This window comes from Mesoplodon mirus (genome assembly GCF_964341445.2).
Source record: "Mesoplodon mirus genome assembly, chromosome: 6".
Classification (NCBI taxonomy): Eukaryota; Metazoa; Chordata; class Mammalia; order Artiodactyla; family Ziphiidae; genus Mesoplodon; species Mesoplodon mirus.
The window spans coordinates 88257383-88284698 of NC_138982.1; the positions used below are offsets into that span (position 1 = coordinate 88257383).

The 27316-nt window shown below is 42.8% G+C and overlaps 1 protein-coding gene across 1 annotated transcript in view; it reads left to right on the forward strand.

The window, feature by feature from the left end:
- Positions 1-7: 7 nt before the first annotated feature.
- The window catches only part of CCDC80 (coiled-coil domain containing 80), a 34215-nt gene continuing 6906 nt past the window's right edge, over positions 8-27316 (forward strand). Inside the window, exons 1-5 of the mRNA XM_082625897.1 lie at positions 8-700; positions 1107-3004; positions 11267-11423; positions 22011-22147; positions 23748-23896. Coding sequence (XP_082482023.1) covers positions 1118-3004; positions 11267-11423; positions 22011-22147; positions 23748-23896 — 2330 coding nt within the window. The 5' untranslated portion in view covers positions 8-700; positions 1107-1117. The remainder of the gene's footprint in view (positions 701-1106; positions 3005-11266; positions 11424-22010; positions 22148-23747; positions 23897-27316) is intronic.

The window sequence follows — 27316 nt, forward strand, 5'->3', positions numbered from 1 at the left end:
TTGAGTTTGGTTTGGATCAAAACTGAGGTTGTCCTGGCATTGCTGGGACTGAATCCAGGCAAGAGGAAGAAGAAAAAGGAGAAGGAAAAGAGAAGAGAAAAAGGTGGGAAGAAATAAAGGGAGGAGAGAAGCGTAAGGAAAAGAAAAAAGTCCTTTTTCAACATCACATTCCTGTGTTTTCCCTCAGCCTGGAAACTATATTAATCCCAGTGCTTTTACGCTCGGAAACAAAGGGACTAAGCCAGACTGTGGGGGAAAGGGTGATAAGAAGGATCCTGGAACTCGAAAAAGAGAAAGAGCGAGATTCAGAAATAGCTGGGGCTCCACTTTAAGGGGCGTCCAGTACTGTCGGCCGGGGGCATTGGCACACACAGACACACAAGCGTGAGCAGAAAGAAGCTGCAGACAAATGGAGATGCAAAGACTTAAAAGGACAGCTCCTTTCTCCTCATTCTACTTGTCAAGAAGGTAAAAAGGCACAGCCAGAAAGAAAAGAAGAAAGCTCAGCCCTCAGGTCCAGACAGGCGGTGGTCTGCGTGTGGCTTTGGGAGCTGGAGCTGCAGTACACCCCTTTGTATCGGACAGCCTCGCAAAGAAGAAAGAGAGTTGGGAGGAAAAGTATTTCATCTAGGAACTGTCCTGGGAGCACACTTCAGATTGCTTTTTAAAGCCTCTGCATTCCATCTCCATGAGCCACCATGTAAGTGTGTAATCCTGCCTGTCTTTGCTGTGTTTGTTTGTTTCTTTGTCGCTTATTTGAAGAAATGAAATGGGAATGTTGTCATAATTCATATGCTCAGTGTGCATTTTTTCTGGAGCATCAGACAGTCAGTTGAAACAGCGCAAGCATGTTGAATGGGTTTCCTGCTTAATATAACTGTCTCTGCTAAGCCCCGACAAATTACAGGGACTTAAATGCAACAGGATCTCATCCGACTTTCCATTCCCTGACCTCCCTCCTTCTTCTCCAGCCCCCCCTTCCCCTCCCCTTGGCCAAGATAGAGAAAGAGATGATGCCCATCTGTTTGCAGTTAAATGATTTTCTTTCTTTCTTTTTTTACTCTGCCCTCCCCCTTCTGTCTGTTGACCCTGCTGCCTCCCCAAAGTGGATTGCACGATGACATGGAAAATGGGACCCAGCTTTACTATGCTACTGGCATTGTGGCTGGTGTGCGGATCAGAACCCCACGCGCATGCCATGAATAGAGGGAGCCGCGGAGGGCAGAAAGCGCCTCCGGTTTCCCCCGTCAACAGAAGGCCAGCTCGGTTACTGAGGCACACGGGGAGGTCTCAGGGAATTGAGAGAACCACTCCGGAAGAACCAAACCTCCAGCCTCTCCAAAGAAGGAGGGGCGTACCGGTGTTGAGAGTGGCTCATGCCACGGCACCGTCAGCCTCCCTGGGTATCCACGGGGCCCCAGTGAGAACTGAGCGGAGACCAGCAGCCCGGAGCTCTCCCCGTGAGATGGTCCGAGATGAGGGGTCTTCAGCTCGGGCAAGAATGTTGCGCTTCCCGTCTGGCTCCAGCTCTCCCAACATCCTTGCCAGCTTTGCAGGGAAGAATAGGGTGTGGGTCATCTCGGCCCCCCACGCCTCGGAAGGCTACTACCGGCTCATGATGAGCCTGCTGAAGGACGACGTGTACTGTGAGCTGGCAGAAAGGCACATCCAGCAGATCGTGCTTTTCCACCAGGCAGGCGAGGAAGGAGGCAAGGTGCGGAGGATCACCACTGAGGGCCGGGTCCTGGAGCAGCCCCTGGACCCCAGCCTCATCCCAAAGCTGATGAGCTTCTTGAAGCTGGAGAAGGGCAAGTTTGGCATGGTGCTGTTGAAGAAGACGCTGCAGGTGGAGGAGCGCTACCCTTATCCGGTCAGGCTGGAGGCCATGTATGAGATCATCGACCAGGGCCCCATCCGCAGGATAGAGAAGATCAGGCAGAAGGGTTTTGTGCAAAAATGTAAGGCCTCCGGGGTAGAGGGCCAGGTGGTGGAGGAGGGGAACAATGGCGGAGAGGCAGGAAGGCCAGGCCTGAGCAGCGAGAAGAGGAAAGAGGAGCAGAGGAGAGCACAAGTGCTGCCAACCAGAGAGAGCCGGCTGAAGGCGATGAGGAAAGCGGCCACCGCTGCGGGGGCCCCTCCTCCACCGCCCACAACCCCACGGGCCACCACCCCGCCTCCTGCTGCAGCCACAGCAGTGACTCGGGCCACCTCTCGGCTGGTGACGGTAACTGCAAGACCTACAACCCCCATGGGCTTTCCGACCACCCAGAGGCCCTGGACCCCCCGGGTGCACCCTTCCTCGGAGCCTCACAGGACCTCCGCAACAGCCGAGGTGGCCACTGCCAGGGGGCCCGTGGCCTCCAAGAACCTCTACCCTCCACCCAGGAAGGAGCAGCCCAGGGAGAGGCCGCAGACCGCCCGGAGGCCCAGCAAGGCCACCAGCTTCGAGCGCGTCACGGCTGCCCCTCCCACCACCGTCTCGGAGCCCAGCACCAGGGCTGGCGCCGGCCGTCTCCAGGACAACCGCACGGACAGGTGGGAGCACGGCCCCCGGGACGCGAATGTGGGGCCGGGTCCTCACAAGCCCTCGAAGGGGAAACCACCCCAAAAGAAAGCCCGGGACAAAATCCTTAGCAATGAGTACGAGGGTAAGTATGACCTCAGCCGGCCGACCGCCTCTCAGCTGGAGGAGGAGGTGCAGGTGGGGAATGTTGCCCCCAAAAAAGCGAAGGAGTCTAAAAAGCACGACAAGCTTGAGAAACCCGAGAAGGAGAAGAAAAAGAGGGTGAAGAGTGAGAAAGCAGACAAGTTACTCAAGAGTGAAAAGCAAGTGAAGAAGGACAAGGCTGAGAAAAAGAGCAGGCAGGAGAAAGAGAAGAAGAAGAAAAAGGCGGGGAGAACGGAGAAGGTCGGGCACCTGAAACCCACAAAACACTTCGCTCAGAGTCCCAGGAAGTCGGTGACCGACCTGCTGGGGCCCTTGGAAGGCAAACGAAGGCTCCTTGTAAGTAATCTTCTCCTTGCCATTGTTTTGTGGGCCGAGGCAGTGTTAGGGCTTGGTGTGTTATTTTTCTAAAATCACATTGTTGGATGGCAGCCTGTGGCTGAACAGGTGCTATGTCAGGAAGATCATGAGGTTTGTCAAGGAAAGCCAGCCAGGCCAGTGGTTCCTTTGGGTTAAGATATTCTATGAACCTCTATCCACACAGACCCACGGCCCTAAGTACAGAATCCATGACTGGGGGATCTTAGCCATGAGCCCAGGGAAGCACCTGTACTCTGGGTTAGCTTCTTCCAAACCCATCAGGCCCATCCCCACTTTACTGCTGTCTTCCACAGGACAGTGGAAAGATACACAGGATACCACTCCCTTTTGCCAAGTGCAAAGAATAAAAGAACACCTAAAGTGGAATGCACTGGCCGTGGTCACAGTTAAGGAAAAGCGTTTCTCTCTGCGTGAGCTTAAAAACTAGAATCAGGTGTATGGGTAAATGGCAGGTGATCTCCTTTCCCCCCTAATTAGGTATATATCAGCAGTTGGAAGACTCAAAGGGGAAAGTAGGGCAGCCTGGGTGGGGAGTGGGTATGATGGGAGAGGGGAAGGGTCCTTGCTGGTCTGCCCTCACGAATATACTTTTAAAACCAGCTGGCTAAAATCTTCTCCCCTAAAGGCTGCCTTCCCCACTGCTTTGCCACCATCCAAAGAATGATACCAGAACCTAGTCAGACCCAAGAGGGCTTTGGACAGGAATAAGCACCATCTTAAACGTACAGGCAGTTCTCATCAGTGTAGAGAAAGGCTCCTCTTCTCTCAATGTCTCCTTGCCCCTATTTTAGTGCCCTTCCAAGAAGGGCACTAAAAAGGGGCTAGGAACCCTTTTTTGCCCCTAGCTTCTTAATGCTACATTTTACTCCAGGCTGTCTAGGAGGAAAAGGGCATAATGCAGTTAATTCAGAGAAAAAGATCAGCAAGTGGATGTTGGGTAACCTGAGTCAGGAATAATTCTCTCAGCTAGCTGGGTGGAAGGGAGCTGTCCCATGCCATTGAGGACAGCATCTATCCTGCTGAAGACACAAGGTGACTCCGTGCCCTGCATTCCTGCCACCGAAAGAGATGGCATCTCTTAGAGGGTCTTTTAGTTTTTCCAACTAAATTTGGATTAATGATCTGAGCAAAGTGACTCTGGTGTCCATGTATCTTTAGTGGTTTCAAAAAGTTAAATGTGCATTTGAAATGCTATTCAGAGCAGAGTCCCTTGTGATATTTATCATGGGTGGGGCATACCCCCAGATTCTCTGAGCTATTTCATCCATGGTGTGTGTATCTATGTATTAGAACAAAGCCTAAGTTTTGGTTGATTCTACAGGTTCATGTGTGTGTGTGTGATGTGTGTGTGTGATGTGTGTGTGCGATGTGTGTGTCTTTTTACATATTTTTTGTATGTTGTTACCTCGTTTTTCGCCAGAGCTTTAAAGTAACTATGTAAACTTAGGTTAGCAGAGGATAGGCTCACTGTTAGAGTAGTTTAACAGCTGCTTGGTTATTCCCAGAGTACACAGGTTTCCAGTCAGAACCAGAAGAATCACTGATTTCAGAATAGAATTCTACCTAGTACAGAAACTCCGGGGGCAAAGTGCTCTCTTTGGGGTATGGGAAAGCATTAGTAGTGTGCTCTATTGCTCTCTTCCTGAGTACCTGGGACTTTGTCCAGCCTACTAAAGCATATCACCCAACCCTGGCCATTTGGCCAGCAGGGCAGACATAGTGTTCCTCATGGTCAGGTTTTAACCAGGGGGGAAATAATCATGGGTAAAATGTCAGGATTGTAATTGTGCACCCATCTGGCAAATACTTCCACCGCCCCTAGCTTGTGAGTCAGAAGAAAGGGGTTTTCATACTATATCCCTGATATTAGTCATGCCTTTCATTTCTCTCTCTTTCTCTCCACTCCCTTAGTCAGGGATTTGAAAGCCCAGCTGGGTCTTTTCTGCTTTTAGCAGTATCCCTGATCATAAATTTCTAGCAAATGAAACTCAAACGACAGGTTCTGCTGATGTCATGTGAGGGAAAACAGAAACCAGCTGGGATTGCTCATGGCAGTGTTGCTCTTTGGGGCTGGACAGAGAACTGGGATTGTTATTAGAAAGAAAATACCAACAGGAGGCATTTCAGTCTTGCATTTCAGTCCCATGTGTGCTCAGCTGATGATCATATCAGAACTGTGTTCTCTGAAGAGCTAATGATGTCTAAAATAAGAATGGATTAGAAAAGATATGATAAAAGAAACACAACATAAAGTCAAAAGATGGAGAGAAAAGTGTCTTTTTCACCAGACAGAGAGGAGACCAGTGTCTCTGGGTGAAGGATTTTGCTGGTGCCATTTATCTTTTTTCCATTCATTTTTCCTGTCAAGCATGGCTGATGTTATTCAGGAAGTTTCAGTGATTCAATTAATATTCATTAAGGCTCAGCAGCCTCCAAGCTGTTAAAGTACAGCTGACAACATAGCCCTCCAACTGGCCTCAACCTAACCCAGTGTGCTCAAACTGAAATGAGGTTTGCATTCCAAGAAATTGTGCTGGCCTTTTAGCTCACCTTTCCAGATTTTCAGTAACTTGGCGCCCAACTACAGTTAACCTACTGCTTTGCATTTATTTATATCATTCTTTAGATGTGAAAACATCGCATAACTGCTGCTTAACTACTTAGAGAAACACTGGCAGAGATGGTATAGGTTATGGTCAGGTGAACAGCATCCTAATGGTCTTCAAAAGGAGCTTCAGGTAGAGCCAGGTGTCCTATTCTTAGGCCAGAGGTCAAGCCTCCAAACCCTCTGCCTCTCAGCCTGTCAACTGAAAGGGGCACATCCTGCAAGGTGCTTTGCTGAGACTGTGGATTAATTTTCACAACAGTCCATGAGGAAGGACTAATCAACTCCATTTACAGAGGAGGCAACAGAAGCTTAGACAAGTTGAGAAGTTTCCCAAGGTGTATAGCTAATACGTGACAAAGCCAGAATTAGAACTGAGGTCTGTTTGATTTTTAAAACTGAGGGTCAAACCACTTCCCCGTTCTGCCTTCCCATGGGTGTGAGCTTATCATGGGCATATGCCATAGACAGAAGGGGAAACTGAGAAATGAACCTGTTCGTTAGTAATACGGATGTTTTAAAATTCATTTTCAACCTTGAATTATTCATATAAAGGGTGAGGTACACCAATCGTCAACATTTTGTGTTGAGCACCAATGTAGAGCTTCTGTCTTTAATACCCAGATAGTTCTTTGCACCTCTACTCACCGGCTTTCCACACAGTCAGTGGAGAACAATAGATTGAATCCCAGTTAACCTAATCCCTCAGACTGGTTGGTGTTGGTTTGGGGATGACAACAGTGAGAATATAGATGAGCCGTTTATCACTAAAACACTGGACTCCGGAGTGTAGCTGAAAAGCCATCATGTTGTGCCCTGAGATCTACCTACTTGTCAATGAGCAAGAGGGCTCATCACGCCAAAGTACATAGATTCAAGTTCAAGTTTAAGCATTCTTTGAAGACTGAATCTCCCGTAATTCAAATATGTTAATACTTTTAACCTTACCTCAGAAATTTGGATATTGGGACAACAATCTACTTATTTGGTTTAATCTTAGAAAAGGATATAAAGCTCCGGTTTACTAAGGCAGACTACCAGCTGGGATGCTATTTCTCAGAATCCCGTCCTAGTATTTTGAGCTTAACACAGTATTTGGAATAAGTTGAGACTTAAACTATCTTCCCCCTGACATCTTCACATTCCTGTTTGTGCCCTTTACTTATGCAACCTGGCTTCGTTATTCTCTGAGGCTGCTTGTGCCAACACACCAGTTGGAACAGAAACATGAGAAAGAACAACACAATTCTAAATTCACTTTACATGCCCTGATTTATCACCACCAAACTGGAAAGAGGCCAAGCGCTAGACAATAATGTTTACTGAGAAGTTCTAGAATGCTCTTTTTAGGAAGCGGGGACTGGATACCATTTTAAACACTGTTTGAAGTAGTGCCACACTAGAAAATGAATGGGACGTAGATGTCAACACACAGGGAAAGAGTCGCTGAAATACGTTTAGATGATCAGCCTCTTTTACTTTCTGTGCTGCAAACTCGAGGAGCAGATTGAACATAAGGGAGAGTGTCTTTACCAACGGTTCAGGGGCTGCATCTAGACTTTCATAACCAGGGAACCACTCCTCTGGCTGGAATGATCTGTGTAGCCTGAGGAACGTGGGCCACAATTGTGCTTCTACTGTCTGCAGGGCAATGGTGGGGCTGGAGCTTCAGTGTCTTGAAGAATGGATCCTCTGGTTGGGGAGATATGACATAAACATAAAACGAAGTGGTAAAAGGAAATACATAAATTTCAGGTGAGCCGTGCAGACAATAAGAACAGTAATTAAAAGGAGAAAGTGAGCATTGTGGGCTAGAAGACACTTTAAGGAGGATGCTGCATTTGAAGAATGACTCAGATTCTGATGAGGTGGAAGGGTGGGGAGGACTTTCTGGGTGAGAAGGGTGACATGGGTGAAGGCAGAGGAAGGAATGTGAGTGAATTATTCAGAGGCAACATACATCTATGATGCTCTGGTGCACGCAGCCTGTATATATATTATATATAATATATATACTAATGTATATGCTTGATTCTCACTACTTTATGAGCTCATAGGGAAGTTGTTCCATAGTAAAGATGAGAAAACTAAGGTTCAGAATGTTAAGTGGCCTTGTTGAGGTTACAGAGTAGCCAGGGGTTGAACTAGGACTAAAATGCAGGCCTTCCAATTTTGACTGCAATCACCCTTTCTCTTTGCCACTCTGCACAGATTCCTCTCATTTCACAGTTTAGGCTGGTCTGGCTACAGGGTGACATAAGGGAGGTCACGTAAGGGAGGAATAGGAGGAAAGTTAGCTAGAGAAAGCCTGAGGCCAGGTTGTAGAGGGCTGGAAGCTAGAAAATGAGTCATGCTAAATGAATGTCACCTCAAGGGTGGGTTAAGGCTTCCTTGGGCAAAGGGCCTGAGGTGAAAGTAAACATCAGAGCCCTTTATTTATTTAAGTACAGCTCCCACTGGGTATCAGGGCCTAAGGCTACTGTATTCAGAGATATATGGGAGATGCTGCCAGGCAGGGGAGAATGAGGTTCTATTTGATTACATAGTCTCTGAAATTCTCAATTATGCACAAGGGGGAGAAAAAGACCAAAGGGGGCTTTGAGGACTCTTAAAATCCTGTCATATCATGGTCTGTCCATATACTGTAAGGGTCCATGAATGGAATGGAGTCTAGGTATGGATTTGAAGTTACAGAGGCAGGTAATTATGTCATCTAGCATATATTCTAAATATGGGCCTATCCTTCTTTTAGAACAGGGAGTCCAGACTCATTACCAGTAAATCTTACCTTCGTTTTTTTACTCTTGTGTGTTCTCACTTAAACATTCATTTTATTTATTTTAAAATAGTGTATCTGTGAACAAAAAAAGCCAGAAAGAAATACCTAAGACATACCAACTAAAAACAAAACTCCTGGATATGGGCTACCATGAAAACCTAAAGAATTATTTTCAAATGTCATGTAGCTAATTAAAAAACTAACAAACAGGGCTTCCCTGGTGGCGCAGTGGTTGGGAGTCCGCCTGACGATGTAGGGGACGCGGGTTCGTGCCCCGGTCCGGGAAGGTCCCACGTGCCGCAGAGAGGTTGAGCCCGTGAGCCATGGCCGCTGGGCCTGCGCGTCTGGAGCCTGTGCTCCACAACGGGAGAGGCCACATCAGTGAGAGGCCCGCGTACCGCAAAAACAAAAAACAAAAAACTAACAAACAAAGCGAAAATACCATCACTATAACTTTTTATAGCCACCTTAAATCTTTTTTAAGACTAAGTATGAGTCAATGAATAAATAAGGGGAAATTTTATTATTTTCCTCTTGGGAAATTATTTTTCTAAAACAAGCATTTCCTACTCACCCTGTCCATCTGAAGACGTATATAAACACAAAATCAAAAATAGATGAAATTGGGGCTTCCCTGGTGGCACAGTGGTTGAGAATCTGCCTGCTAATGCAGGGGACACGGGTTCGAGCCCTGGTCTGAGAAGATCCCACATGCCGCGGAGCAACTAGGCCCATGAGCCACAACTACTGAGCCTGCTCATCTGGAGCCTGTGCTCCGCAGCAAGAGAGGCCGTGATAGTGAGAGGCTCGTGCACCGCAATGAAGAGTGGCCCCCACTTGCCACAACTAGAGAAAGCCCTCACACAGAAATGACGACCCAACACAGCCAAAAAATAAATAAATAAATAAATAAATAAATTTAAAGTACCTAAAACCATTTACATTCCCACCAGCAGTGTATGAACTTCCAGTTTCTCTACATATTAAAAAAAAATAGATGAAATCATGTCTATTTAAGATAAATAACAATCTGAGAAAAACGAAACAAAATAAAACTTCATTCCAGAAAAACTTTGTTAATGTTCCACTCAAAAGCTATTGAACTCATTTTGATTTCCATGAGGGACAGTATCTTCTCAAGCACAGAGAATTCTTAGAAGGGAAAGCCTGCAGGCAGCAATAAACACATCTCTGACAGAGCAAAATAAACAGCAGGATGAGCTGGGACCAGATTTATTACCATTTTGATAAAGTATTCGATAAAGAGGCTAACAACATGGTGACTTTCCCTCTGCAAAATGCCAAGCTAATAGCCACACACTTCAGAAATATTTTATAAGGTTAGATGGGTAAGTAGAAAAGTGGTTGACAAATTTGAATTGGTCAAATGAAAGAAACCGTATAGACGGTGGTCCAGTGGTTAGGACTCCATGCTTTCACTGCCAGTTCAATCCTGGCCTCTGAGCTAATGATGAGCCTGCAAAGGGTGAGTAGACAGTGTTTACTGCAGACATCAGCCTAGTGAGCTAATGGGGTTAGAGAGGTCAACAAAGACCTGGTCATCATCAGCATAAAACTTCACATCCTTCCACTTCCAGGGTGAACAGCACATGCCCAGACACTCATGGATTGTGGTACACAGTTCTGGTTTCTGCTCAGGAAGAACCTGGTAAAATTGGAGAAAGCTCAGGAAAAGGCAGCAAAAATAATCACCAGAGTCAAAAGGCTTTTCTTTCGGGCTCGATTAAAACACTGAGGCATTCTTAGGGAGAGGGTCCAAGAGGAGCCCTAAAAAATAAGAGTATCCTCATTTTATCCGAAATAATGAAATATGTTTTCCCAGATAGCTGGTGACTAAAACATCTCTTTCTATTGCTCTATCTTCTCTTTCCCGAGAAAAAGTCAGAGGTTCAAAGTGAGTTTGAGAGACACAGGGGCTAGGTGAAAAATACCAGTTTTGAATTGGAGAGAAGGCTGAACTGAAAGAGTAAAACCCATCCTGTTCGAGGACTCCAACATCAGACATCCACCACGAGCTCTATGCAGGCCCAGTGTGACACTGACTATATTCTGTGACAATACTGGGCCAAAAGTCTGTCCTAAAAATTCTCTGCAAGGTTGCCTGATAAAATTCTAAGCCGTCGAATGTTCCATAGTGCCCAAGGCCTGTCTATGAAACTCAACCCCGTGAGACATGAAATAATAGTGGTAACCACTGAATTCATGAATGTCTGAGCAGCCAATTAAGATAATGAAGATCAAAATAGAGGAAGAAATGGGAATTCCTTGGCGGTGCAGTGGTTAGGACTCTGTGCTTGCACTGCAGGGGGCATGGGTTTAATCCCTGGTTGGCGAACTAAGATCCTGCATGCCATGGGTGGTGCAGCAAAAAAAAAAAAAAAAAAAAAAGAGAGAGAGAGAGAGAGAGAATACAGTCATTAAAAAAAAAAATAAAACATAAAACAAGAGAGATAGCATTTATTGAACAATTGTTGCATGCCAAGTATCGTGTAATGCTTACATCAGCCTTGCAAAAGAAGCATCCCTGTGCATAGTTCACAAATGAGAAAACCAAGACACGTGGAGACTGGTAATGGAGGCAGACAATAGTGGAAATGAATAGAAAACTCTAAGCTGTCTGGAGTCATTAAAAAAAGGCCTTTCCAAATGATCTCTTTTGGCCTTAATTATACTATCTATTCAACAAAACAATCTAGTTTCTTCGTTTAGGTGTCAGTCACTACCAACCCTCTATTCCAAATCATCCCTTTGGCTTTTGCCTCTGTGTGAAACTATGACCGTGAGTTACTATCTTCTTGCTTTCACCCTCCTCCAGCTGATCACTGCTCCCAAGGCTGAGAACAATATGTATGTGCAGCAGCGAGATGAGTATCTGGAAAGTTTCTGCAAGATGGCCACCAGGAAAGTCTCCGTGATCACCATCTTTGGCCCTGTCAACAACAGCACCATGAAAATCGACCACTTCCAGCTAGGTTCTCTGAAACACTTTATTATATTATTGCTTTTCTCTCAGCTAAGGTGGGGCACACCTTATGGGAGAGGTCGGTGGGGAATCAAAAGGAAAATTCAGGTTTCAAGAGGGCTCTTTTCTTGTGGTAAGAAAGGTCAGTCTGCCTAACTACTGATATGTAGCCATTCTGAATGGTTCTGGTTTAAGTTTTGGGCACTTTAAAATGAAAAATATGCAAGCACTCTATGGTTTGAAAGTAAGTAAGATGGAGGAAAATGGGAGAAGTAATACAATGTGTTGGGGGCAGCCAGAGAGGTATCCTGACACTTTCTTCTGGATCCTGAGTCTTCTTGCCTGTGAGCAGCACCATCTGATATTCCTGCAGCCTTTGTGCTGCAGGCGACTCCCTCACAGATGGGATTCCTGCAGACCCTTGGGGGTCCTTGACTCTGGCCAGCCTTGGGGGGAACGAGCCAGGGTTGAGAGAAGCTGTGAAGCTAAATGAAAAATCACTGGAAATACAGACTGAATGGCGCCCACGTCCTTTTGGAAAGCAGAGGGATTTGGCTGAGTGTAGAGTTTTCACAATTTTTCATATTAATGATGCGTGTGAGGCGTGCAGCTCAGCGTTGGGCAGCTGAGGTTTAACTCACTGCATTCTCATGGGAACATGGCAAGACTTACTGTGAGTAATTATGCCTCATGGTCAGAAGCCCCACCTCTAACTCACCCAGTTTCTTTTATAACTATTACATCTCCAGAGCTTTATTTTTTTTTTTAAATCGTTTTTTCTTACATGATTTCTCTACTTTTGTTTATTGTTGTTTCAACTATAATGAAAATCCTTCTTCTTGTACCATTTGTGTATCCTACATATTTTTCATAAAATGTATTTCATCTGAAAGCGTATAAAACATACTTTTTCCATTAGTTAACTGTTTTTTTTCTGGCTGCACTGCGGCATGTGGGATCTTAGTTCCCTGACCGGGGATCGAACCTGTGCCCCCTGCAGTGGAAGTGTGGCGTCTTAACCACTGGACCACCAGGGAAGTCCCTCTATTAGTTAACATTTAACTTCATTACATGTAACATGTTACCTCACATATTTTTCTGTCATGTGACCTTGGTATCATTGAACACATGTCAGTCGTAATTATGTCATGATAATGTCAACTTGATTTTAATATAGTCTAGCTTTCTAAATCATATTTTTTATTGTGGTAAAAACACTCAGCATGAGATCTATCCTCTTAACTAATTTTTAAGTGCACAACACAGTATTGTTTAGTATAGGTACAGTGTTGGCCAGCAGGTCTCCCAAATTTATTTGGGTTTGAAGTTTCAGTTATGCATTCTCTATTTTTATTAGCTCACTTTCCCCTGAGATAATTCTAAAGGAAAATAAATAGCATCCTTTCCAATGTCCTCTCATAAATCATTGTGGATCAGTGATTGGTTTGTGGACATTTATCTCTGTGCTGTATGTATGTCTGGTAGAGAGAACAAAAAGAGAGAGAGAGAGAGATTGTGTCCTTACCAACAATAACAATAATCATACAAACAAAAGACACAAAAGAAGTTCTAGAGTTAAATAAAGAGGTTCAAATCCACGGTCACAATGTATTTGTTGTGTGACTTTGGGCAAGTTACTTCCTAAGTCTCAGCTTAGAACATAGTTATATACATTTCACAGGTGATGGTGAGGATTTAATAAGACATTATATGTAATTACCTGTCACATAATAAGTACTACTATTGTGGTCATCACCACCATTTGATCTGGCAGGCATCTAGAGATCAATGAGCTGTCACAGGGACTAGAGCACGTATAATTGAAAAATACTTGTAACTGCTTTCTGCTAATTACACAGGGTTGACAGGGAACCCTCACAACGGCTTCTCAGGGTCAGGCTGCATTACTACTCTTTGTGACAAAACTGAAGCCCAAGAGGGGCTTCCCTAATGGTCCTGTGGCTAAGACTCCGTGCTCCCAATGCAGGGGGCCTGGGTTCGATCCCTGGTCAGGGAATTAGATCTCGCATGCATGCTGCAACTAATGCTCCCACCTGCCGCAACAAAGATCCCGTGTGCTGCAACTAAGGCCCGGCACAGCCAAAATAAATAAACAAATATTAAAAGAAAAAAATTTTTAAATGGTGTATTAAAAAAAAAACAAACTGAAGCCCAAGAGACTAATACTACAAAGCCACATATTCTGTGGTTAACTGGGAGTCAACCACTGGCTTCCTGGATTTTCAAATAGTAGCATGAGCCAGTGAGCTTGGTTATAATCCAGATGTCTAGAGAGGAAGTAGGTAATCAATCCAGTACAGAAACATGCCGGCTGGTGATGAAAACCTTCCTCCACCAGGTGTTCCCAGTGTCAAATATGTTAGGCACCAACTCACACAAAGAATTGTCATTCCTTATTTCAGAGAAGTTTGGAAAAATCATTATATCTTCCACCTCAACCTCTACATGGTCCTAACTGTTACAAGCATTTGGTGCTGCCTTGGCAAAATTTTAACATTAATCCTGCTGTCTTTTAGACATCTGGATTGAATATGAACTGTAGAGGATGGAGATTTTCTTTTCTGCCTGATTGAAAATCAGGTATTGTGATTTGAGTGTTTGCCACTTACTGAATGGCAGCTTGGACATGATTTGGGGGCCTTTTATTTTGTTCCTCATCTAATTCCTGGAAGGCCTTTCTCTCCTTGTGTCATGTCCCAGGTTACCCTTATGGGAAAGGCTGTAGTACTTTCAGCCAAGACTGGGAGTCAGCCATGGGAAAACAGGAGTTGGCACGTGCCATGGTCTCAGTGAACCAATCTCCAGCCTTGACCAGTTTTCAGCTGGAAATCTATCAGATGGCCTTACTTTCCTCAAAATAAATCAAGCACTCTCTACTCTTCCAGTCTTTAACTGGTCCTTAAAAGCAGAGGCCCACATCCAACTACAGTGTGGGCTGTACTCATCAGCTGGCCTGTCTTGCTAAATGTATTTGAGTTATAGATGATGGACCTACAAACACCAGGAAACTTATTTTAAGGTTTCAGTCATTATTCATTCTTGAGCAAATTCCAATGCAGAATAAGCCCATCTGGTTTTGCCAGCCCAGAGTATATTATACGTGAGGGTTCAGAATGACCTAACACACACACACACACACACACACACACACACACACACACACACACACACACACAAAATAAAACCCCATAACCAAAAGAGGAAAAATAGAATGACCTAACACATAAAGGCATTCTTAATTGTTAGAGATATTTAAAGTATCAATCTAAGATAGGAATATTGGTGTCTATGTTAAGAGAATGAATTATAGACAAAGTTTGTCAGGTGGGAAGGAGTTCCTAGCTAAAGGCATTTATTGCAGAATGAAAAGATAAGTGGGAGAAAAGCACAGCAGGCATGTATATATATATATATATATATATATATATATATGCTTAGCAAAATGTAGAGATGAAAAATATTTTGACACTGGTATTGATCACCAAATTTAAAGAGTTAGAACACAGGACATTTTTGTGGGCAAAGGCGGGTTTTTGATAGTTTCTTTTTTTTTTTTTTCGGTACGCGGGCCTCTCACTGCTGTGGCCTCTCCCGTTGCGGAGCACAGGCTCCGGACGCGCAGGCTCAGCGGCCATGGCTCACGGGCCCAGCCGCTCCGCGGCATGCGGGATCCTCCCAGACCGGGGCACGAACCCGTGTCCCCTGCATCGGCAGACAGACTCTCAACCACTGCGCCACCAGGGAAGCCCTGATAGTTTCTTTTGAAAGAAGAAAAAAGGGAGGTGGAAGAGTTGATGGAAGTGTAATGTGGCAACAAGGAGAGACAGTGTTGATTCCTTATTCATGTGAGTAGAGAATTCCTAGGTGAATCTCTAACACAACTTTCCTAAGTGAGACCGATAGAATACATTTCAGCCTAAAATACTCTACCTTCGATCCTGTTGAAGATAATTGTTCTTTATGGACAGCCTCACAACCATCAGGATCCATAACAATGCAGAAATGCTGCTTTCCCACAGGAGCACCTGAAAAATTGACCCTTTGCCCCAATTCCTCCTTTCTTCAGTGGTGACTATGCCCGGCAGCTGCCTTCTCTAGACACTGCCACCCTGTGCCGGGAGTCAAGGCTGGGTGAGTGATCAGATTTCCAGATACTGCCTGTGGTCTCCCTCTCTGTTTATTCAGTCTTTGATTATCAATCACTCCATGCCCTAGAGGCTGGAGAGGCTGCCCCTAACTTGTCCAGTCATCCCATTCAACATCAAGTGTATCAGTGTCAAGATCAACACCTGCAAGCAAGGGGTGAAAAACACCTGATAAGTCAAGTGTATAAAACAAGTGCTTGAAGAATGTGGTGGAGGAATAAGCTCTTGCAATTGCAGTTATCACAGTACTGTATGTATCAGAGAATTTTGAAAAGGGGGTGGATTTAAAGGAGGGGCCTTGAAACTGAGTAGGTTTTTTTGATAGATGATGACTCTATCATAGGTACTTTTTGTTTTTATTCTTTTTTTTTAAACAAATGATACATTTTTTGGATTCCAAAGTCAAAGCTACATAAAAAGGCATACACAGACAAGTCTTACACCCGTTTCTGACCCTTTACCTTATTACTCTCTGCCCCCATAGGAATATTTATGATTCCTTGTTTATCCATTTAATGCTTGTTTGTGCAAACACAAATAAATATAAATACCTATATTCCTCTTCTCTCTCTCTCTTTTTTTTTTTTTAAACAGGAAACTTACTACCTCGGCTAGGAAAGACCTTTTTTTTTTTTTTTAATTGAAGTATAGTTGATCTACAAAGTTGTGTTAGTTCCAGGTATACAACAAAGTGAATATATATATATATATATATATATATATATATATATTCTTTTTTTTTTTTTTTTTTTTTCTGTACGCGGGCCTCTCACTGTTGTGGCCTCTCCCGTCACGGAGCACAGGCTCCGGATGCATGCGCAGGCCCAGAGGCCATGGCTCACGGGCCCAGCCGCTCTGTGGCATGTGGGATCCTCCCAGACCGGGGCACGAACCCATGTCCTCTGCATCGGCAGGCAGACTCTCAACCACTGCGCCACCAGGGAAGCCCTATTCTTTTTCACATTCTTTTCCATTATAGGTTATTACAAGATATTGAATATAGTTCCCTGTGCTACAAAGTAGTTTCTTTTTGTTTTCCCCTTCTCTTTTATACAAACTATAGTATACTATATGGACTACTTTGCGTTTTGCTTCTTTCATTTAAATATATTTCCTGGAGATCTTTTCTTATGAGTACATAGAAATCTTCCTCATTCTTTATTAAGCCATTGTGAGATTCTACCACAGTTTCTTTAACCATTCCCCTTGATGGACATTTAGATTGCTTTCAGTATATTGTTTTTATAAACAATTTCAGAATTAACCTGTACACATGTCACTCTATGTATGTGGGTATATCTTTACAATAGATTCTGAGAAGTAAGATTGTTGGGCCAAACAGAAAGTGTATCTAGTTTTGGTAGATATCACCAAATTTATCTCCATACAAGTTGTATCATATTGCAGTCCCACCAGAAATGTGTAAGAACGTCTATCTCCCCAAACCTCTTCAATAGACTGTGTGATCAAACTTGTGAATGTTTTTAGGGAATGCAGTGTGTGAAAAATGGTATCTTAGTGTGATATAGTGTTAGGTTGCATTTCTCTTTTTATGAGTATGACCGAAGATATTTTCATATGTTTCAGGAACATTTATGCTTTGTTTTTAGTGTCCTTTGCTTATTTTTCTATTGTGTTGTTGGTCTTTTTAATCTCAGTTTATAGGCATTCTTTATAAAACAGAGGGAAAATTCAGACTCCTTGGTCCTCTCCCCACTCCAAGATGCTGACCCAGTTTGGGGATGGGGTCCAGAAATCTGTTTTTAAAACGTTGCTCAAGGGATTCTGATTTGCAGCTAAGTTTGATCTAGAGCAGAAGGTTGGGTGTAGGATAGAAGGGAAGAGAGGACTAGAAATATAGATTGGCACCCGATTTTAGAGGATTTCAAATACCAGGACAAATAATTCAAACTTTATTTGGTAAACCATGAGAAGTCACTAAAGATTTCTAAATATATTTTTCAAATAAATTTTAAATAACTTTTAAGGTTTAGTAGTCAGTCTGTAGGACAGAAAAGCACCTGGCAGGACACATTCTTTTTTTTTGTTGTTGTTGCGGTACGCGGGCCTCTCACTGTAGTGGCCTCTTCCGTTGCGGAGCACAGGCTCCGGACGCGCAGGCTCAGCGGCCATGGCTCACGGGCCCAGCCACTCCGCGGCATGTGGGATCTTCCCAGACCGGGGCACGAACCCGTGTCCCCTGCATCGGCAGGCGGACTCCCAACCACTGCACCACCAAGGGAAGCCCCAGGACACATTCTTCATAAACAAGACAAATTGGCAAATTGGTCTTTCTAGACAGTTGAGACAATTGATTAAAGCAGAGGAATAGTGTCCCCCGGGGAGCATGAACCAGATAGATCTGGATTCAAGTATTGTAATTTTAACATGCACTCCAGGTTCATGATGAAGGTAGACAGTGACTCATACTTTGAAAAACTGCAAGAGGAAATAGGGAACTTCTAAAGCAATGGGAGAGCTGAAGTGGTCCCAGGACATTGGAGGAATGGCCTGAACTTAGGGATGAGAAGGAGGAAAAGGAGAAACCATGGATGTCACAGAGACACAGCAGTCACAGAGGGAGGCTTCAGACACAATGCCTGGCACACAGTTGGTGTTTAATAAGTTGTAATTGGAGCTGAATTTTTCTGCAGTGTCATTGCTGTCTATAGTCAGACATGGAAGAACAAATACATGAAGAAACTTACTACTACCTGAAGACCACTGACTTTTGAAGTTGGAGTTCTTAAAGGGTGGGAAACTAGGCAGGTGTTTCTCTTCTAGGGCCAGTCCTCATCAGCACACAGCAGAGTTCATCCTCCCCCCTGTCCCTCCTCAAAAATCTTAGGTCCAGGGGCAGGTTGTGTGGAATGACCAAATCCTACCAAATGGGCTTGGATCTGTGAATCATTTTAGGTGGATCAGGACCATATGGACAATTTATAGGATGTGTTCTAAAGAATGTTTGCTTTAAGCCCTGCCACCCTTGAGGAGGACTAGAGATCTTTGGCAGAACTTGGATAAATTTAATAAGAAGCTGCCAAATTTTTGTTGCTTTTCCAGACTGAAGAGAACCTCTTGTTCACCCAGCCCTGATTTAGACAGAATGCAGAGCGTAACAGAGACCTGTGTCAGGAGTAGGCAGCTGGAGACAGGAACTGGCCTCACGCTTACCCTCCTCAGAATTCAGCCAGAGGTAGACTCTGTCTTGCTCTAGAGTTGTCCCCATCCCAGTTGGATCCAGTGTTCGTCAGGCCTGTTATTGTTTTTCTTTGGCAGATTCTCTCAGCACAAACATTGCTTTGGGATGTAGATCTTTCTGTAGGCTGGGAGTGCAAAATGTTTTATTTATCATTTTTAGTTTGATCAAATCATTTCAGAAAATATTCTAGTTGGAGGGAGAATCCAGACCATGAAGTTGTTTTTTTTTCCCTCCATATCTTAGTAGAATAAAATTTGGTTTAAATCTTGGTCTTGGGTCATCTCTATCCTTGAGTGTGTTGCATTTTGTGAAAGTAGAGAGAGGACTGGATGGGAGTGAGGTCATGTTACTGAGTCCTAACCTGCAGTCTGTTATTAACTAGCAATGTGAACTTGAGCAGATTGCTCCCTTCATGGTGTCTGTGATAGGTTGGTTCTCTGGGAAACAGACTCTGAGATTTGCATGCAAGAGGTTAATGGGGAGTATTCTCAGGAATAATGCCTATGAGGAGTGAGGGATACAAAGTGACAGAGAGAGAATGTGAATGCAATTGGCCCTTCAGCGTTGTTCACTTTGAGGCAAGGGGGCAGCTGTTATATCTACTCCCTCCCCCCCTGCAGCAACCACTGAGTGTGGGCTGTCTCTTTGTAAGGGTGTGATTTGGGGAAAGGCAGCACTTTTCTAAGGAGAGCAGTTTTCAGAGAGGGATTCAGCTGCTAACATTCACAGCAGCTTTACTCCTGAAGGTAGGATCTGGCCAGCACTGCAGCGTGTCCACTGCAGTCCTTGGTTTCATCTTCAGTAATGTGACTGGGTTGGGCCAGATAATGTCTGTAGCAGTTATCTATTGCCACAATAAGGCTATGTAATAAAGACCCACACATCTCAGTGGCATATGACATTAAACATTCATTGAGTCACAAACCTGAAAGGTTCAGCTGATTTAGGCTGGGCTTGGCTAGGGTTGCCCATGTGTTTGCAGTCAGCTGCCTATTGGTGAGGTGGTTCTGCTGATCTTGGCTGGGCTTGCACACATGTTAGGGGTCAACTGGCTGTCAGTTGATCTGGGATAGCCCTGGCTGGGGTGAGACCAGAGTAACTTGGCTTGGCTTATCCTCTACAAGGCTAGTATGGATGTAGTCTCATGGTAATGGCAGAAGTAGCAGGAATCCCAAATGTGCAGGCCCATTTCTAGCCTCCATTTGTGTCACTTATGTGAACACTGGCTAACCCTGACCGAAGCAAGTTATATAGATGATCTCAGAATCAAGAGGTAGGACAGTTCAACCCATCCACCATAACAGGGAGCTACAGCTACTGGGCAAAGTGTAAGTATAGGGAAGGGTGGAGAATTGGGACCATTTTTGAAATCCACTACAGTCTCTAATTTCCTTTCATCTCAGCCATTCAATGGTTTTTGTGACTTTATCTGTTAGGTAGATGTAAATGTTCTAATTCTGATCCTACTTAGGAACTTGAACTCTGTTCAAGTTACTTATCTCTGAATTCAGCATCCAGCACAGAATCAGCTTAGGACACCGGCAGCAAATATTTTGTTCGATGAACAAAAGCAAAAATGAATGTATGTTATGGATTAAAAATAGCAATTCCTAGGTTCAAGATAAAACCTAGTTTGTAAAGTCTTAGAATCAGAACATTAGTTGTTGAGGACATTTACAAATCAGTGTTTTAAAGATTTCCTTCATTATTATTATGGTTGTTGTTGTTATTAATCACAAAGTAAAATATGCTCCTTGTTAAAATTTAAATAATATAGACTTACATGGAGTAAACAGTGAAATTTTCTACCTCACCTCTTCCCACTCCCCAGAGGCAACCATTTTTATCAGCTGTATGTCCTTCTGGACTTTTTCCTATGCATATTCCCATATGGATGTATTATGTTTTCTTTTGCTTTATTTCCTTTTAAGAATAACATCATACTATGCATTTTATTCTGCAAGTTGCTGTTTTTATTCAATGAGCTATACTAAACAAAAACCAACACCATGAACCTAACAATTCTTTTAAATTAATTTATATTTTATTAATGATAGCATTCTCTCCCCTCTCATTATGATCTGCTTGGGAGAATGAAGCTTTTTGTTTATATACTTTCAACTTATATACTTTCAATCCTAATCAAATAAACCAAAGTAATACTTAAATTGTAATTGTCCCCTTTATATCAATAAAAGAATAATAGTCTGGTACTCAGCTGTATAACCTCTGTATCTGCAAAATTGTGTTTTTTTCTACTGTAGTACTATTCATTGGGTAGCAGTATTGATAATAACTGATAGATTCCCTTCTGTAATCGATCTGTTATCACATATTTGCTAACTTTAACTTTTGCACATTTTTTAAAAATACAGGGGATTATTTGCAGATAAAAATTTTAATAGGGTTGAGGGAAACACTGTGACCTGTATGGGAGAGAAGAAGTAAATAAAGCTGTCCTATCCTTTCCAAAATGCTTTCCAGACATAGTAATTTGCCATGTTCATACTTCCCATTAACCCAGTAGCACCTTTAGGAACCATTCTGAATTATAATAATTTGTTTTCAGGGCTTGTTATTTGAAAAAATACCTAACACTAAAAACTTCCATAAATTCAGTAACATTTTACTTAAAATTGTATTCACTTACAAGATTTATATTATGAATAGCTTGACTTTTTTTGGAGCCATATGACCAGATTTGAACATAGGCTTTTTATTTTTCTCTATTGCAATGACATAGTTCACTGAGTCCCAAAGTGATTCTCTAAGTGGGAGGAACAGGCACTGATTTTAGACTTAAACAAATAACCAAAACTAAAATAAAATTTAAAATGAAATAAAACTTAACCAAAGAATCTGGGTCTGGTTCCCTGGTGAGTTAGGGTGATGACTCATCCCCGGAGTGAGTTGGCAGTCTTCTTCCAGGGATGACTCAGCAGCTTCACTCTCATGTTGCTCCTTCTGATTCACTATGACCAGGGTGGGCGGAGATGGCAGTTTGATCATCTTGGAAGAGTGATTTTCAAAATGAGTTTATTCACTTGTTTCTATATTTATTTGTTCACTTTGGAAACGCTTGTTCAAACAAAATGTTAGTCAGATGTGTACAACTAACGAAAACTGTTCTAATTAACTTGGGATGAAGGCTCAGGACCTCCACCCTTTGGTTTCCCACTGATTTCTGTTTTGTCACATCCATATTTATTCACATTTCATTTGCCTTAAGATAATGAGAAACCTATGCGTGTTGTGGATGATGAGGACTTGGTAGACCAGCATCTTATCAGCGAGCTGAGGAAGGAGTATGGAATGACCTACAATGACTTCTTCATGGTGCTCACCGATGTGGACATGAGAATCAAGGTATGGGTTCCTGTTTTGGATGATGCAGTGACATTCCTTAAGATAGCAACTCAATTTTTTGTCAATGAGTCTATTAGACATATGACTAAGCATAAGTTATTTCATAAATGGGAAAGTTTTGAAATGGTCCAAATAGTTCCCATTGTCCTGTAGAATTTGTGTCTAGAAATGTAGTCTATGGAAAATATTGGATTGGATGACCACCTATGGCCAAGCTACTTGACTCAGACTAAATTCTTCTGTAACATCAAAGTCATACATTCACCAGACAATTGTTGAATAGCTGTGATGTTTATCACCAGCCAGGCCCTGGTGATAAAAAGTAAAGAGTATTTAGCTTCTGTTTTCAGAAAACCCAGATTTAACATAGGCCTACTTTGAAAGGGCCTGGAAGTTTACCTCCTGATCCAACATGGGCAAGACAGTAGGGTTTTACACCTACTTTCTTCCTATGATAAGGACAGAGATTCTGAACTCTGAAAAACTGTGCCATGTAGTCATAATAATATTAACAGTAATAACTAACTTTATTGAGTGCTTTCATTATGTCAAGCACTCACCTCAGATGTTTACAATCCTTGTCTCAAACCTCTAAGATAAATAGCAAGTATTATCATTGGTTCACAGAGGACAAATAGAGATCCAGAGTAGTTAAGTAACTTGCCCAAGTTCACCCAGTTAGTGTTGGACTTCATACCCCCGCAGGTTGACTCCAGAGCCCATGCTTACATGAAAATCCTTTTAAAAAAAAGCTGCCTGGGTTATTAGAATAGCTGATTCAACCTGCAGTATTTTTCTGGATCTGGAGAGAGATCCCTTCAATAATTCATTCCACATTTGTGTTGTGCCACCTCTAATGTGAGAGGTTGGACTAGATGATCCCCAAGGTCTCGGCCAGCTTTCACATTCCACGATTTACTAAATTCCCGTTGAGGGCACTTATGCTGATCATGCTGATCAGCCAGCCCTCAAATCCACCTCAGGTTGCTGTTCTAAGTCCAGACAGCTTTGATGCAGGAAACTGAATTTCATTATCCCCAAAAAAGTTAGATCCAACTTTTTTTCTGAGAATACATAAGCAGACATGACCTAATTTTAAGTAATGCTCACTCAATAAAATCGTCTCTGGGAATCACAAAGAGTTTGTGTAGATTTCTGATGACCACAGAGCAGGCCTCCTTCTGGTGGAAAATTACCCTTATTGCTCAGGTCAGATACTCTAACATGTTATTCCATTTGTTTTCTTGTGTTTAGTACAGTGTTTCTGACCTTCTCTCCAGTTGTATAGTGAAGAGGAACCAGCTTAGTCCCAGAGGTAGGGAAGTGAGCCTAGAATATGTGTGGTGAGGAAGGCATGGACCCTTCCCAATAAAAAGAGTGAAGTTAAGACCTTCATGGAAGGTAAAGGCTTTTGTTTCGTGGATTCAAAACCTCAAAAAATCAGCAGAGGTACTACTGCAGGAGAGAATTTATAAATCAAAGAGCCCTCCAGGCTCTGATTTCCCTGGAGCCACCCTGAATTCTCTCAAGCTCTCTATCCTCTGGACATAGGGAAGAAACACCTTTATACATTATATACTTTTTATTTTTCCTTCAACAGCAATATTATGAGGTGCCTATAGCAATGAAGTCTGTGTTCGATGTGATTGATACCTTCCAGTCCCGAATCAAAGACATGGAAAAGCAGAAGAAGGAGGGCATTGTTTGCAAGGAAGACAAGAAGCAGTCACTGGAGAACTTCCTATCCAGGTACATCACCTTTGGAGACCCCAAGGAGGCAGACGGGAGAGTGTTCTGAGTGAGCTAATGAAAACCCCAGAGAAACACAGAGCAGACAGGTGTGTGCAGAGTGACCTTCCCTGTAAGACCTCTGTTCTCTTCACAGCACTCTAGCCACCAGGCTTAGTCTTGTCCTTTTGGAAGTTGCTCTGGTTGCAAGGCTGGCTGGAGTCAGCTCCAAGCTTGAGTGTTAATTTGGTGGCTTTGGATAGGTCTTTTCTTTTTTTTTCTGCCTTTTTTTTTTTTTTTTTTTTTGTTTTTTTGGCACAGATACAGAATTCTGAACTTCTGTAAGGCTTAGTTTATTCAGTCAGTCAATTTGGAGGGCTTTGTATACTGTACTTTTATTTTACATATTTATTGGGCCCTTTCTAGTTCCAAACAGGATTTGGAGCACTGCTTGATTTTCTGCTTCCTTCCAACTCTGCAGAGAACAAAAGCTCTACTAAGACCTCAAAAGGAGAAATCCTCTTGACCCAGCTCCCTGATTCCTTGGGGAGTATGGTTTATTGAAAACTATTATAGGGAAACTCTAGTACATACACAAAAAAGAGTGTAAAGAAATCACTCTACTTTTTTTTTTTTTTTTTTTTTTGCGGTACGCGGGCCTCTCACTGTTGTGGCCTCTCCCGTTGCGGAGTGCAGGCTCAGCGGCCATGTCTCACGGGCCCAGCCGCTCCGTGGCATGTGGGATTTTCCCAGACCGGGGCACGAATCCGTGTCCCCTGCATCGGCAGGCGGACTCTCAACCACTGCGCCACCAGGGAAGCCCATCACTCTACTTCTTCCCTTCTCCATCCCTTCCCTCATGTTGGATGAAAATTCTACAAATCCTTGGGACCTTAAGAGGTGCAAGGATGCAGAAATTTCACCTAAGCATCAAGAATTCTGTGATTAGGAAATGGATAATCTGAATTCCTCTAGATTCAGGAAGCTTGGGTCTTTTAAGAGATAACAACATGATGTGTAAAGAGCATAGGACTTGCCATTCATCCAAATTTTCAGTTTACAATTTTCTAGGTATGTTGCCCCTATGCTTCCAATTAACCCTATCTTAAAAATCTCTCACCCATGAGAATAATGACAGCAAGTAGCCCTACTTCCACTCCAGGGTTGCTGTTATCACCTTTTGTGCCAAGCACTTCTTCTTCCCTCCTGAGTTTAATCTTCACAACAATCCCATGATCTAAACACTGTAACTACTGTCTTGCTGCAGACAAGACAACTCAGGCTAATGGAGATTAAATAACTTTCCTCACTGAGCTAGTGTCAGTTCTAGAACTTAGTGGCCCCAGGATAATCTGGTTCCCAAAGTCCACGCTCTTATCTAACACTCGTTTTGAAAATATAATGTGAATTATTTTTAGTGTGAACTCAGAGGCCCAGAGTTTGAAGTGAAGAAAGATACTCCTAAAACCACAGGATTTCAGAGCTGAAAGGAACCCAAGATTCTGCCTTCATCCAAATTTTCAGTACAGTGCAAATACCTGAAGTGGAGATGAAAGGTGCATGCCTCCCTAAGGACATAAGGCTCATTCAGTCTTCAGGACACTCTCCTGGCTGAGAAAGGGCTCTAGGGCTCTACTGGGCCGATGGCTTCTTGTCCAATCCTGGGGGCTCTGAAATATCAACTTTTAGTTCAAGGTCATCCTTCTAGATGGCAGTGATTTAGAAGATTGAGGATAAGAGCTTGCTGTTGTCCTTGAGGTATTTTCTTCCCCTCCCCTTCCCTTTCCTTCCCTTCTTTTTACTTCTTTTACCTTTCTCTCCTTTTTTAGGCAGAAAAGATTCTTTAGAAGTTTACTTTTGATTTTAACCAATAGTGTTAAATATATCCAATTTATAAATTCAAGACCTTAGTTTTCTCTTAAACTTTTAAGTTAGGCTTTTAAATCTTATCATTTTATTTATAACCTGGCAAATTTTAACTATCACTCTTAAGGGGCTTTGAATAATGTTTAATCTCACTTATGAACTCAGTAATTAAACAATGTCATTATGCCAAACAGCCATTTTACATTTAATATATTTCTTTCAATTCCTTGAAATAAACAAAACTTTCTGAGTACTTAAATGAGCCATAAGTTTAATAAGTTAATCTTGTAAATACAGTGAATCTAAAGTTTTCTCAGATGTTCCAATAACTGTATACGCTTAGTAAGATTTCAACCTAAAACTATACCTCTAAACCAAATACTCAATTACACATTCTAGTTTGGAGTTTCAAGGCTATCATTTTAAGCCAAATTCTCTTAAGTTTCACAAGAACATAAATTATATAAAGAAATTCAGAAATATATATTATTACTACGTTTTTGATTCTTTGCAAACTTCCTCTTCTTAATTCTAAATCTTCTAGGACTGAAGGAGGCATACCCACTGAACCAACCCATTAAACTCACATAGCCTGATCTCTAAAGCAGTAACCATCCAGTTCATTGATATTATTTATAACCAAGGATTTAGGCCAGCCATAAGACCTGCAACTACAGACATTCTGAGGGATTATTTTCACCATTTCCAGGCAGAGGGTCTTTTTATAATCACAGTGTCATGGGTTTCAAAACTTGAAAGGGAAAACTGACATTATCTCACTTTTGTTCACTCACAAAGCTTGCAATGCTCATTCAAGTTGATCACTGATTTGAATTTGTATTTTTTTTTGATTCCTAAGACATTATACATATTTTGCATCTAAAGTCTTTTGAACTGGATAGGGCCCTACATAATGTAAACGTATTTTCCTTCTAATGTTAGAGGCTTGTGAGCTCTTATATTCACTACTATTTCAGGAACATACATCTTTTATGGATATTCAGAATGGCATATGATTATAAGTTATATGTCCTATGGCTATCTATGACCTGTGGTCGTGGAATCATCGTGCTGACAATTATCAGTGATCTTAAAAATTAAAGTAGAGAGCTTCCCTGGTGGCGCAGTGGTTGAGAGTCTGCCTGCCGATGCAGGGGACACGGGTTCGTGCCCCAGTCCGGGAAGATCCCACATGCCGCGGAGCGGCTGGGCCCGTGAGCCATGGCCGCTAAGCCTGCGCATCCAGAGCCTGTGCTCCGCAACGGGAGAGGCCACAGCAGTGAGAGGCCCACGTACCGCAAAAAAAAAAAAAAAAAAAAAAAATTAAAGTAGAATAGTGTATTACTTAAAGGCATGAGCAAGACAGCCCTGAAGTTGATTCCTGGTTTCTCCACTTGTTAGCTGTGTGACCTTGGGCTAATTGCTTAATCTCTTTGGGCTTTAGTTTTTTCACTTGCAAAATGGGCATAATAAATTTATCTATTCTTAAGATTGTTGTGAAAGGTAAATTTGATACTAAAGGTAATGAGCTAGAACCTAGCACAAAGCAAGTAATCAATAAATGGTGGTTATTAG